Source organism: Lonchura striata, chromosome 7 (genome assembly GCF_046129695.1).
Source record: "Lonchura striata isolate bLonStr1 chromosome 7, bLonStr1.mat, whole genome shotgun sequence".
Taxonomy (NCBI): Eukaryota; Metazoa; Chordata; class Aves; order Passeriformes; family Estrildidae; genus Lonchura; species Lonchura striata.
In genome coordinates, this window is record NC_134609.1 from 30,171,397 (window position 1) to 30,184,566 (window position 13,170).

Here is a 13,170-nt window from a genome sequence, read left to right on the forward strand (position 1 = left end):
TGTTTTGTAAGGAAAACAGAAGCAATTCTCACTCGTATTGGAAGTAAATAATGTCCATTTAAGATGCTTCAAATACTGGGTTTTTTTTGTGCATTAAATGACACTGTACCCTGATTATCCACATTACCGTCAATGTGGGGAAGAAGCAGTGAAAGACAAAAAAAGTCCCATTATTTTTGTTGTCTGAAGTAGTTTGTGACAGATGGAATCTTTGCTGCTGTGTTACACTGGAGGAAGAATATCCAATGAAAATCTTTGCAGTACTGGGGGGAGGGAAGGCAAAACCAAACCAGAAAACCTGGGGTGCCCTTTGCTGATGCTGAGTCTCTGTTAAGGGACCTGAAAAAATTTGAAAAAATTGATTTAAAATGGTGAAGAATCATGAAATCATAGACTATCCTGAGCTGGAAGGACCCACAGGGATCACTGAGTCCAGCCCTGCACACACACCCCAAAATCCCAGTCTGTGCATCCCTGGCAGTGCTTTCCAAACCTCCTGCAGCTCTGGCAGCCTTGTGCCCATTCCCTGGGGAGCCTGGGCAGTGCCAGCACCCTCTGGGGCAGAACCTTTCCATGATCCTTCTTTAATTCTTTTGAGCCTGCCGTCTCAAGGCTGATATTTTGGTCACTGACTTGCTGCTGTTGCAGCTCTGGGTGGAGCATCCTGAACTTCTCAGGAGGAGCTGAGGGTGGTCCTCTCATGGCATGGAGAGCATCCTTCCCTCCCTCGAGGGAAGGCAGAGACAGGGAAAGGCTGAATTCTGGTTTGAGGTGTCCCCATGGGTGTGACAGATCCCTGCTCTCACCCTGCCTTTTATTCATGGAACATCCAGCGTGGAAAAGAGCTCCAAGATCATCCAGCCCAACCTTCAGCAAAGAGAGGTGGCCTTGGCAATATTAAGTGCTTACTTGGAATTCTCAGGCAGTTTGTTCCTGCTCCAACAAATCCCCAGGCAGCAGGATCTCTGTGAGCTCAGTGTTGTTTTCTGTTAGTGGGGAATAATGTGCAGCTTGTTTACTTGGAGTGGGGATGTTGGATCATGCACTGGAGCTGGGATGATTTAAAATGGAATTGCTCGTGGTTGCATTAAAGCCCTGATTTATATTCATTGGAAGGGAGGGAGCTGAAATGGGATTATTTTGAAAATTGTTTCACTTTCAAGTCTGATAGGCTTTAAAATGGGGAAGAAGAGAGTTTCTAGCTGCTAGTGTGTACTTTGAGGAATAAATTTTACAAATTTCAGCCCAAAATCCATGGGAAAGATTTCTAAAGGGGAAGCCTTGCTGAATGAAGGAACTCATAGTTTGTATTAATTCTAACAGTATGCTTGTATTTAGTTATTTTTATTTATAATTATTTATTATAACTAGAAACACTTGTAATTTTTTATTCTTATTTATACTTTGTTTATTTATTATTAGTGGGTGCATTTTTCTCAGAGCCTAAATCTGAATATCCATCTGAACATCCAGCAAAAACTCAGCCTTACTGAAATTCATTTCATTATTTGTGTGTTAAATGAGGTTATGGTCTGTGGTTTTTCTTTTTTTGCTCAAGAATAAATTCCAGCCACTTATCTGCAAAACAAAACCATAATGCGTTTATTAGTTGCATAATTAACTTTGTAGCTCTGTGGACACATAATTGTTCTTTAAACCCTTCAGAATGGAAATTCTGTGAGAATACTTATAACTTGTGTGTGGGGTTTTTTTTTTTTGTATTTAAACAGAAAACTGACCAAGGTTTTAAAAACATACGTGGACAATGCTGAGAAGTGTGGGATCACTGATCAACTCTTCAAAGCCATGAAAGCCCTGGAATACATCTTCAAGTTCATTGTCCGGTCCAGGATATTGTTCAACCAGTGAGTATTGCCAAAAATGCCCCAAAACTGCCAACATTTTACAGTCCAGCAGTTAAAACTGCTTAGTATTGCACTATTCTACAAATGCTTGAAGCTGTGGGAAATATTTCAGGGGAAGGGTTTTCCCTCTTTAGCAGAGATCTGTATTTTCAGTAGCAGTGAATTGGTAAAATCAGCATAGTTGAGGTCTCTGAACAATTAAAGCTTGGCACTGTTTGGGGAAACTTCTGTTGCTGTATTGTGTTTTATACACAAGATGTTACAGAAGTTATAAACCAAGCTGATGGGATCTTCACTTAGATTGAGTCCTTTTACTGCTTGTTAGCAGTGGGAACAGCCTCATTGCAAGGGATTTATGTAGAGCTCTTCAGTTACCATCTCCACCACCCTTTTCTCTAATTTAAAGCTTGGAATTTATTTCTGTAGGAGCCTTGCTGCGAGATTCATAAAATACTGGATGTCACTGAGGCTGGAGCAGGGCCTACAAATCACTTGAAAACAGAAAAAATAAAATTCCCTCTGGTTGCAGATTGGATTTACAGACAGTCTGACCCTCCAGGACTGGCTGTGGGATTTCCACAAATTCAGTGTGAGACCCAACCCTGCATGCCAAGGGATTAATCAGTGAAATTACTGAATGCAGAAGGAGCCTGTGATTATTTTCTGCTGCAGGACTGAAGCCCTGCCTGGGGGCTGTGATTTGGAGTGACTAAAATGCAGGATGGCTGCTGCTCCTCTGAGGAATCACAAGCAGCAAGCTGAAGCTTTTATACTCCAAAACATGGCATGTTTTTAACTTCAGGAAGGGGTGGTGGGCTCCATGGATGGATGGAGCATTTTAGCAGTTGAGTTCTGGATAAATCCATGGAAGTTCATCCACTTTTAAAGCATGGTAGCACATCTGTTTGTTCACTACAGCAAAGGTTGATAAAGGCAAAATCTTACAAGTGACCTTTAGAAAAACCTCTGATTTCCTCAGTAATGATCCCAGTGCCTGTGGTGTATTCACTACAGTCTTAAAATCCTCCAGGCAGTACTGGAAGGACCAGCCTGGTGTAAACCTTGATTTCTCACAGCTGCAGAGATTTTGTGCTGTATCAGGTATATTAAATAAATAGATGTTATTAACTGACAGTAGGAACACATTTGTGACTAACTTGTTTATTTTTATTATAACTTCCTTTTTGAAAGGCAGAGCTTTTTGTCTGAAGCACTTTGATTTATTGGGCTGTCAAGTTCAGTTACTCTTTCTGTTGGTATAAGTTTCACCTCTCTAATCTGTTCAGGGGGACACTGAAATCCATTATGGAAATGGGCACTTAACAAGGTTTTTATCCTGCATAACCCCCAGTTTTAGCCTGAAAGGGGAATAGAACTGTGCACAGCAAAATAACACAATTAAGTGGTGTGGATTTTTTTTTTTCTGTAGTATTTATTTCCTCTGTGTCCAGGTTAAAATAAACTTTTTCATATCTGAGGCTTCCAAAGGTTTATGAGCACAATGCTAAAAGTGACACACATTAACTTCAGTGTAAAGCAGCAGGAACATCCTGAACTCTGTGCTTATCCCAAGAAAAGCCCATTTCCAGCTGCAATATGTGATCCATCATGATGTAGCTTTATAGATGGGATATTGGGAAGGAATTCCTGGCTGGCAGGGTGGGCAGCCCTGGCACAGGTGCCCAGAGCAGCTGTGGCTGCCCCTGGATCCCTGGCAGTGCCCAAGGCCAGGCTGGAGCACCTGGGACAGTGGAAGTTGTCCCTGCCCCTGGCAGGAGTGGGACTTGATGGGATTTAAAATCCCTTCCCACCCAAACCATTCCATGATTCTGTGATCTTGGATGTGAAAAACGCCAATCACTTGGTTTTTAAAAATTTTAAAGTTTAATAATAATAAAATGGTTATAAAAATAATCATATAATTAGAGTAATAAAGTGTAGAGTTAGGACAATTACAAGACAATAAAAGGCAAAGAATTAGGGACGTCTGCTATCTCTCTTGACAGTAAAGCATGAAAAGCATCCCTTGTGAACAAAGGAATCACCCTTAAACCAATACACTTGTTGCATATTCATACACCTTCATGGTTATGCATCCATTCTATTCTAAACAAGAAACTCTGTCTGTTGTATGTCAGCTGTTCCTTTAATCCTCATGGCATCTTCCAGTCTGAGCAAGGCCTGAAGAAATTCTGATAAGAAGCCATAAATTCCTCTCCTTTGGAAGATTTAGGTGTTCCTTGAGTATCTCATTCCTAAGAAAAAGAAAAAAACCTTCCCCCCCCCATACAGAGTCTCTATATATATAATATTTTTTTAAAACTACTAAAGTCTTCATTTTAACTACAAAAGCACAACTAATCAATATAACATTATACATATAGTAACTATCTGCATAGAGCCATATAATACGCATTTTTCACATTGGAGCATGATGAAACAGTACAATGATTGTATCTAGCAAATTTCTGGATGGAATTCCCTTTCTGAGCTGCAGACTGCATTCAAGACCTTCCTACTGGGTTTAATTCCAGGAGAAGATGGAGGGTCTTGGTGCAGGTGTCTGGGGGGATCAGAGCCCCTGGGCCAGGCAGAGCTTTGCAAGCCCAGCTGTTCTTGTTGGGTTGTTGAGGCTCTTGATCCATCAGAGCTGACTGGGTAAAGATGGGGTTTAACTGGGGGAAGCATTCATGGAGTGGTTTGGGTGGGAAGGGACCTTAAACTCATCCCATTCCACCCCTGCCAGGGGCAGGGACACCTCTCACTGTCCCAGGGTGCCCAAAGCCCCATCCAGCCTGGCCTGCAAGTCCCATGTGGTGTTTGTAACTCCCCTGTTCAGATTTAATCTGGATTCCAGATCCCGGTTTTTGATAATGGAAAGGCTGAATAGCCCTGGTGTGGGTGAGTCCCATGTGCTGCCCAAGGAGGAGAAGTTCTCAGGATGATGTGGAGCCAGTGGTGGTCTCCCCCTCCTTTTCCAGTGAGGATTTGCCATCCTACACTTGGAGCAGGGCAGGTTCTGCATTTAAATCACTGCAGAGAATTCCAGGAGCACTCATTGTACCAGTGGCTCAAGTTCTTCACCTTGGCTGTATTTTTTTGGCTTCTGGTGTTGCTCAGGTGCCTCTGTACAGTTTTTTAGCCCCTGAAAGCATCTGAGAGAGAGAGAGGGGGGATCCCAGTGGGCACCTCACTGTGAGGAATCTGCCTGAAGGCACAGGGACCTTGTTCCTGCAGCTGAGCTGGGGCTGTCATTGCTCTGTGTCAGCTGTGCTGACCCCATGGCAAACTGAGCCTGAAATTAGTGCTGAAACATGATTTAACCTCCGTGCTTCCTTCCCACAGAAAAAAAATTATCTTCTTAGCAAAAAGAGGGTCGATGAGTTCATTCTTTCTTTGTTTCCCAGAGTTTAAGGTCACTCACCTTAGGCCACTGGTAGATTTTAATGACTGCTGGCAAGTTGTCTGGCTGCTTTCTGCCTTCATCAGCACGAGGGTCCTGGCAGACATCTGCAGAGTGGAGAGGCTGTCCTGGGCACAGGGAACTGGGGAATGTTCAGGCATCCACCAGGGAGTGCAGCAGTGCTGCTGCATGTGGCATTTCACAGAGACAGCTTCACTATAAAAATCCCTTCTTCCTGCTGGCCCAGCCTGGCCAGTCTGTCTTGTCATGAGTTTTGTTTTGTTTTTTATTTTTTTTTTTTGGAAGAAAGCTCTTGATTCGGTGAAGGAAGTTGTAGAAATTCTTGAGAAAATGCAAGACAAAAAATCTCCATCTATCGTCTGATTGTTAAAAGACCCACCAGATCTTTTAAAACACTATTTCCACTGTGGTTTGTGCTGATGAAACCTAATTCTTTTCCAGGCTGTATGAGAACAAAGGAGAAGCAGACTTCAGGGAGTCTCTGCTGCAGCTCTTTAAGTCCATCAACGAGATGATGAGCAGCAACTCTGACCAGACTGTCATAGTGAAGGTTTGTGCTTTCCAGAGCTCCAGTTCTGCATCCTCAACCACAATAAGGCACTGAAGTATTTGCTTATTTGTGCTTAAAAGCTGGCTTCACTTCAATCAAGGTTAATTCTTGGTGCTTCTGCTGAAGGGTTTGTGAACGGGCAAAGAATTTTCTTTGAGCAAGTAAATGTATAGAATTCTAGAATTATTTAAGTTGGAAGACACATGTAAGATCATTGAGTCCAACCTTTAATTGCTTCAAAACCCTCACTTTTATTTAAAAAAGAGAACTTAATTTGGGTTCAGTGGTGTTTGGCTTTTTTAACTTGTATAACCTTATAGTTAAGGTCTTTTTAAGACATTATACTTAAGATGCTGCTGACAGTGTAGATCCTCATATTTTAATGTATTTTTATCTGAGGCTGTTCAGGAACTTCAATATAGGATCTTAAGCCCTAGAGGATGTATTTTAAAAATGAAAATTAGTAGTGACAGAGACTGGGAGCTCCACCTTTCATCCTGAAGGTGGATGTGTTCCTTTTAAAAACAGCATCTGCCTTTGGGAGCATTGGCTCATGCAGTTGGGACAGGGGTGTGTGGTGCTGATATCAAAGAGCAAAAGCTCTGAATTACAGGACTGGTAGATTTAATATGCAGAGGAGGCTGGATATAGAAGTTAGTGGATGTTTTTCATCGTGGAGAACTACAGAGACTGCCCTAAACGTGTGTGTTTGATAAGCTGCACCTTGAACTTCTCCTTGTGCTTCCAACCAGAGTTTATAAAAAAGGTGAAACCCCTGACCCAGCCCAGCTGAGAGATGATCAAGGGGCTGAGATTTGGGGTAGGATTTGGGGACAGCTGGACTCTTCCTGCTCAGGTGGTTGCAAAGACAGACAATGGGAAATCCCTGTGCAGGTGGGAGAAGTTCCTGGAGCTGGAAAAGTCCCAAGTCAAAGCCCCCAGTCCTTTGTAGCTGAGCTCTGGGGCTCCTGACACTGTGCTGAGCACACAGCAAAAAGAGATAGTGGGGATAAAGCAGCTGACGAGGAGTATTTTAAGCACAGAGGCCAAGACTGGATCATCTCATAACAAAGTAGGGATATTACACGTTTCAGGAAAGCTGTATTTTCATTTCATTGCCACAGCATCTGTCCTGAATGGAAATGGGCAGGTGGAGGCTGTGCCTCAGAGTGTGCTCTCTGGGGTTTTACAGGCAGGGAGTTTGCAGATTATGGGAGTGGAATGTGATTTTTTTTTTTTTTCCTGACACTCCCTTGCAGGGCCTGCTGCAGGAAGGCAGATGAACATGAGATTTTTTTTTCTTTCACAATTTATACCTTGCAGGGGAAAAATGGGAAAAAAAAAAAAACAACCAAAAAAAACCCAAAAATTGATTTGGTTGTGTTCACCTGAGATGCAGGAAGGAAAACTGCCTGGCAAGGACTGGAGGGATCCCAGCAGCAGTGGCTGAGGTTCAGAGCTCTGCAGGCTTGGGGAGACCACAGCTCCTGGCTGTGTTTGTGGGGTGGCAGATGGAGCTCTGAGGGATGAGCCAGGGTGGGGCTCAGTGTGCTTGAGGATGCCTTGCAGAAGCCTTGACAAGCTTTCATTCATTATTTATTGCTTTCATCTCCTCTGGACTCTTAATTACTGAGCTCTTGGAGCACATCATTGCTACTATTGGCTTTTTTGCAGCTTGTAAAATTGCTTTTATGATGTTCAGGTATCCAGTGTGAGCACCAGGCAGAGAAGTGTGCTTTTGTCTGAGAACAAAACTATTGAATGTGTGGATAAATGTGGGAGTTTTTCAGAGAGGGAGTGTGGGTTCTGTGCATCCTGCCTGGCACAAATGCGTGCCTCTGTCACAGAGAACAAAACCATTGACTTGGTGGGTAAATGTGGGGTTTTTGGAGAGAATTAGTGTGGGTGCTGTGCATCCTGCCTGGCAGAAATGTGTGAAGGTGTCAGTGGCACTGGGGGGTGACATCAGAGGCCTCATTCAGCATTTCCATCTCTGCTGGTGGAGGGGAACATCAGCTGCACCTCCCAGAGCTGGGGCTGACACCTGAGTGAGGGATGGGCAGATGGGGTGTTGCTATTGGAGATTAAATGTGTACACAGAAGCTTGGTAAGTTTAAAAGCAAAAAAACCCCCTCGATTTTATTCAAACATCTGGTATTTATAGAATTCTAAAGGTGTCTGTGGATTGGAGTTATTGGAATTATCACCTCTCCAACCACACTGGTCTAAAGAGCAATCAATCATTTGTCTTCATTCATAGATAAATATGTAAACTGTTCTATTTATACATGAAATTATGTGGGAACTCTGACTCTCAAATACGTAAACATTGTCAGAAAGTTAAAGAAGTTTTATGAGAACTTTTAAAACTTTCAAAAGAGCTACAAAAGAAAACTTAACACTTTTAAAAATCAGGGCAGCAGTGGGGGAACACTGGTGTAAAGTGTGTGAATCCCTGCGTGGTGCCCCACCTGGAGCTGGCACTTTGGGCACCTTGGAGCCATCAGGGCAGGGCCAGCAGTGGGTGTTGGGGTGGCAGGGTTGTCCCCCACAGAGCCTGGGAGCAGCCCTGGGTGCTGTGCTGCTTCCAAACCCCAGGCAGGGGTCAGGGGGTGCAGGGGGGAGTGCTGCACCTCCCCAGGGCTGGAACCCTGATCTCCTGTGCCCTGGGGCTTGCTGACATCCTTAGCAAGAGAGTTAAAAGGAAATAAATGGATTTTTTAATCTTTTCTCAAGTTTGTTGTTGCAGGGGGCTGTGGGGGCAGCTCAGGTGCAGGGATGGGCTGAGGGGGACAGGAGGGGACAGGAGGGCACAAACCACAGCTGGCATCTCCTGGGAGCACTGCTGGGGACCAGGGCTGGGCACAGGCAGGGCCAGGAGATGCTCCAAAGGCTGGAGCATCCCTCCCATGGAGCCAGGCTGGCACACCTGGGGGGGCTCACCTGGAGAGGAGCAGCTCCAGGGAGAGCTCAGAGCTCTGCCAGGGCTGGGAGGGGCTCCAGGAGAGGGATGGGAACAAGGGATGGAGGGACAGGACACAGGGAATGGCTCCCACTTCCAGAGGGCAGGGATGGATGGGAGATGGATAATTTGGAATTCTTGGTTGTGAGGGTGGGGAGAGGCTGGGCTGGAATTCCCAGAGCAGCTGTGGCACCCCTGGATCCCTGGCAGTGCCCAAGGCCAGGCTGGACACTGGGGCTGGAGCACCTGGGACAGTGGGAGGGGTCCCTGCCTTGGCAGGGGTTTGGAAAAAGATCTTTGAGTCCCTCCCAGCCCAAACCAGTCTGGAATTGTGGTGCTGTTGGATGCTTTGCTGAAGTTTTGTGGGCAACCATTGATGTTAAACAGATAAATCCCAAATGCCTGTGTTGTGCAGGAAGATCAGCAGATCTTGCTGTGTAGCAATTTTAGGCTTTTTTTCACTGATTTTTATAAATATGGGGGAAGCTAAATAAGTGTAGACAAGATAAGTGTGTTTGGAGAGAGATAAGAAGTTGCAAAGACCTACACAGAAAATTAAGGTGCTTTACATTAAACAAGGGAGATGCTTGCTTCACACATCCCACTGCTCCCATTTCTCCTTGGAAAAACTGGAATTTTCTTTTGCAGTTTATCACCATGGAGCAGAACTGGTGCTGGAAACTCTCTCAGAGATGTTTCCAACTTCTTGGGCTGGATATACTGGATTTTTTTTCCTATCTGCTGGGGGAGTAGCCTTCAAGCTGACACAGAATGAAAGACTTCAGTCTTGTGTTCTTAGCAAGAATTCCTCTTTATCTATTCAAATATTTATGTCCTTGTGGAAGCTGATGAGCTGTTGACTGTGTGTCTTCAGTTGTTTAATATTTTGCATTTAAAATGCTTCTTTTTTTTTCTTTTTTTAAATTTGATTTTTTCAAGGCATTGGGTGCATGCATGAGGGGGAAAAAAAAGTTTCCTCAAAAGAAAACTCTCAGAATTGTACAAGAATTTAAGGACGTAGAGCACAAAAAGAGGCTTGAAATTTCTACCTCTTTTAGGACTATGGACATTCAAAAACTCTTGGGTAGGGGCAAATTTACAGGGTTTTTATACGTATACACATATAAAACATTAAAAGGTTATTTTTAAATTGTCTGGTACTACTTCAGCTGGATTTCTGTAATAGGTAAAATTTCATATGATCTTGGAATGTGGTTTGAGCAGAGCTTTATTAGCACTCTACTGCTGCTTACACCTCATTTCTTTTGCCTTTTATACTCTCAAATGTGTTGGGATTAAAATGTTGAAGAGCAAGAACAACTAAAACCCACTTTCACCCCAGGTTATAATCAGTCCTGTGGGTTTGAATTTGGGAACTGCTAAAAATTACAATGTTCAAAACAATGCGGAAGTTGGGTTTTTTTAGTTAATTAAATAAATTTTAGGGATTTTCTTTTTTTTTTGGGTGTTTCAGTGTTGTCTGCACTGACATTTCAGGGCTGCCTTTTGCAGTTTTTGAAGGGGTGGGGTTGTCCAAGCTGGACAAGGAAATCCAGGCAGTGATTTGAGCTGTGGTTGTTCCCTCCATAACAAAAATTCTCCTCTCCTGCTGAGTGGCAGTGGGCAGGGGAGGTTCCACTTCATTTTCCAAGCATCACTTTGACTTTGAGGGTTCAACCTGCTGCAATGAGGTGAGCAGCATTTGGTGTCTGCATGCATTTTTAATGGTTACAAGTGTGCTGAGCCTTCCTGGGTTTATTCCTCTTTTCTGCTAATTGGTGCATGATAATTATTTCCTCAACCTTCTCCTGCTGAAGCTTGAGTTCAGATGGAGACTGGGAGTGGTGGTCCAAATGTGGATTAAAGTGCAGAAATTCCTTAGTCAGGGATTCCTGCATCTCTTGGGAGGCACAGCAGCTCCTCTTGCAGTGGGGGGAGCTGGACCCTTCTCGAACATAAATGACACAAAAATTCTGACCTACACCTAACATATTTCACCTACAAAAAAATTATAAACTTGGTATAAAAATGATACCATTTTAAACGAATACAAAAATATAAGAATTCTGCTCACTTCTAACACATTTCTCCGTTTCCAGTGTGTGCTTTAATATTCAGCATTTATTGCTAAAGCCACAGAAAAGTATTTAAATGAAGGCAGGGCAATATGAGGTGCATGAGAAGAAAACAAGAAACTGTGTTAAACTGCAGGGCTTTTCCAACAGGTGGAATTTTGGATAAACATCATTTCAGATGAGCTGAGTAACAAAATGCAGCTGTGGACTGGGGTTTCTGTGTCTCTTAGAACCCGTGTGGGAAGTGTCTCCAGAAGATATTTATTTGGATTTGGGCCCAAAATGAAGTTGGGCTGGTTTTTGGCCTGAAGTTGGACTGTTTTACACTGAATTTAGTGCCAGAGGTGCTGCTTTGCAACTGGGATACAAACTGGTTCAGTTTGTGGGTTGAATAACTGCTCTAGGCTGGGGCAAATCTCAAATATTGAGTTTAGGTGTTCCTGGATATTGTTTGATCCAGCTGCTGACTGGGCTTCATTTGGTTTGGATGAATTTAATGTAATGGCACCCAAGATAATGCTGGGGTGGAAAGGAGGTGCTTTGTTGAATGGCACAAAGGATGAAAATTAACATTAAAATAATGTTCTCAAATGGAGTTGAACGAAACAAATTTATTGCTTTGTCAAACAAAAGAGTTCAGAAGAATATCACGTATTTAATACAGAGTTTTTGTGCTTAATTTGGAGGCCAGGCATGCTGATGAAATCAAATGGATTTGGAAAATGACAGTTTTAAATTAAGGATTTTTTTTGCTTTTATGGACTACAAAGAGCTGAACTTGAACCCCAGAAAAAAGCTGTGGTGTTCTGCTCAGAATACATTTTGTTTAATACTTTGCAAATGTCATTTGGTCAATCTAATGCCAACCTTAAGATACTGCAGAGAAGCTTTTGTGACCTTTTTCTTGTCATTCAATTTATAAACCTAAGAATGGGATAATTTTCCATTGTTAAAAGATTCTTTTTCTGTCCTGCTTGCTTTTCACTCACCAGTGACCTACTGTAATTATCACAGAGGTGATTTCACTTTTGTATTAATTGAGAGATCTCACCGTATTCTCAACTGTTACAAAAGTAAATGAGTAAAACTCATTTTTCTGTTACCCAAAATTATATCAGAAATACTTTAAGGTACTTAGCAAAGTTGCTCTGTCTTATTTTAATGTGCTTTTATTTGCCTGATGACACAAAGAAGAAGCTTTTACTTGTCCTCTCATCCTTTTGTGAAGAAATTAAAAACTCCAGAAATTTCCTTGGAAAGCAGCTCCTCCTGGTAGTTTTAGCAGTTAGGCCACTTTCTGTCCCAGTAAATAAATGAAGCTTACTCTTATTTAAATATTCAAGTGCCAAAGTGAAGTTTGGTTTTCTCCACTCAGCAAAAAGCTACAGAAAAATAGCCTTTCAGAGAATGAGGATAAATAATTCAGATTAACTTTTAGTCATAAAAACTCTTTGAACTTTTAGATCTGGGCAATGAACTAATTTCCCTCTTGGTAGATCCCATTCTTTACTCATTTTTGGTTCATCAAACCCAAAAATGTCTGGAAATGAGCTATCAGTGAGAAAAGAGGTGTGTGGGCAATGCAGGGAACTCTTCATTGATGTGCACAAGGGGCTGCTAACAATTGTTATTGTTGGCAATAAAAATTCCATTGCTCCTGAAATTATTGGATTTTTTTCCCCCCTCAAATGATCTTTTGATACCAACACTGAGTTTGTTCCTTCCACACAAACCTGGTTTCCTCACCAGCTCTGGACAAGTTCAGGAGAACACAATTAGCTGTTAAATTAATTGATGTTCAGAGGGACCACTGTTGGAAAGAACAATTCCATTGCTCCTGATCTTACTTATTCTGTTTTTTTTTTACCAGATCTTAAGGGGTTTTGCACTCAAATGATCTTTTTGAGTGCAATTTGTTCCTTCCACACCAACTTGATTTGGCTGCCAGCTGTGGAGAGGTTTAGGAGAGCACAATTAGCTGTGAAGTCATTGGGAGCCCATCAGTGAATTTATCTGAAAGGTTGCAAAGGGTCCTGCTCCAGACAGAGAGCAGGTTGGGATGATTTAGGGAATGAGCTGCAATTAGTCTGTGGAAGGATAAATCCTGGGAATTGCCATCCCCTGCATTGGCTGTGCAGAGCTGTGCCCATCAATTATTCCTTAATTTCTTCCATTTAAGGCAAAGCTTTGACTTTTCTGGCCCTGATTATTTTCACTTAGCGAGTTGTGTTTCTTGGCCCAGTTAATTGCCTTTTTCACAGTTTTTAAAGATATCCTGGAGGCACTGAGCAGCT

The 13,170-nt window shown here is 42.7% G+C and overlaps 1 protein-coding gene across 3 annotated transcripts in view; it reads left to right on the top strand.

The window, feature by feature from the left end:
• The window catches only part of DOCK1 (dedicator of cytokinesis 1), a 268,980-nt gene that overhangs the window by 57,025 nt on the left and 198,785 nt on the right, over positions 1–13,170 (top strand). For all 3 annotated transcript variants that reach the window (XM_077784742.1, XM_077784744.1, XM_077784743.1), the window contains exons 22-23: positions 1,731–1,865; positions 5,731–5,839. In XM_077784742.1, coding sequence (XP_077640868.1) covers positions 1,731–1,865; positions 5,731–5,839 — 244 coding nt within the window. The remainder of the gene's footprint in view (positions 1–1,730; positions 1,866–5,730; positions 5,840–13,170) is intronic.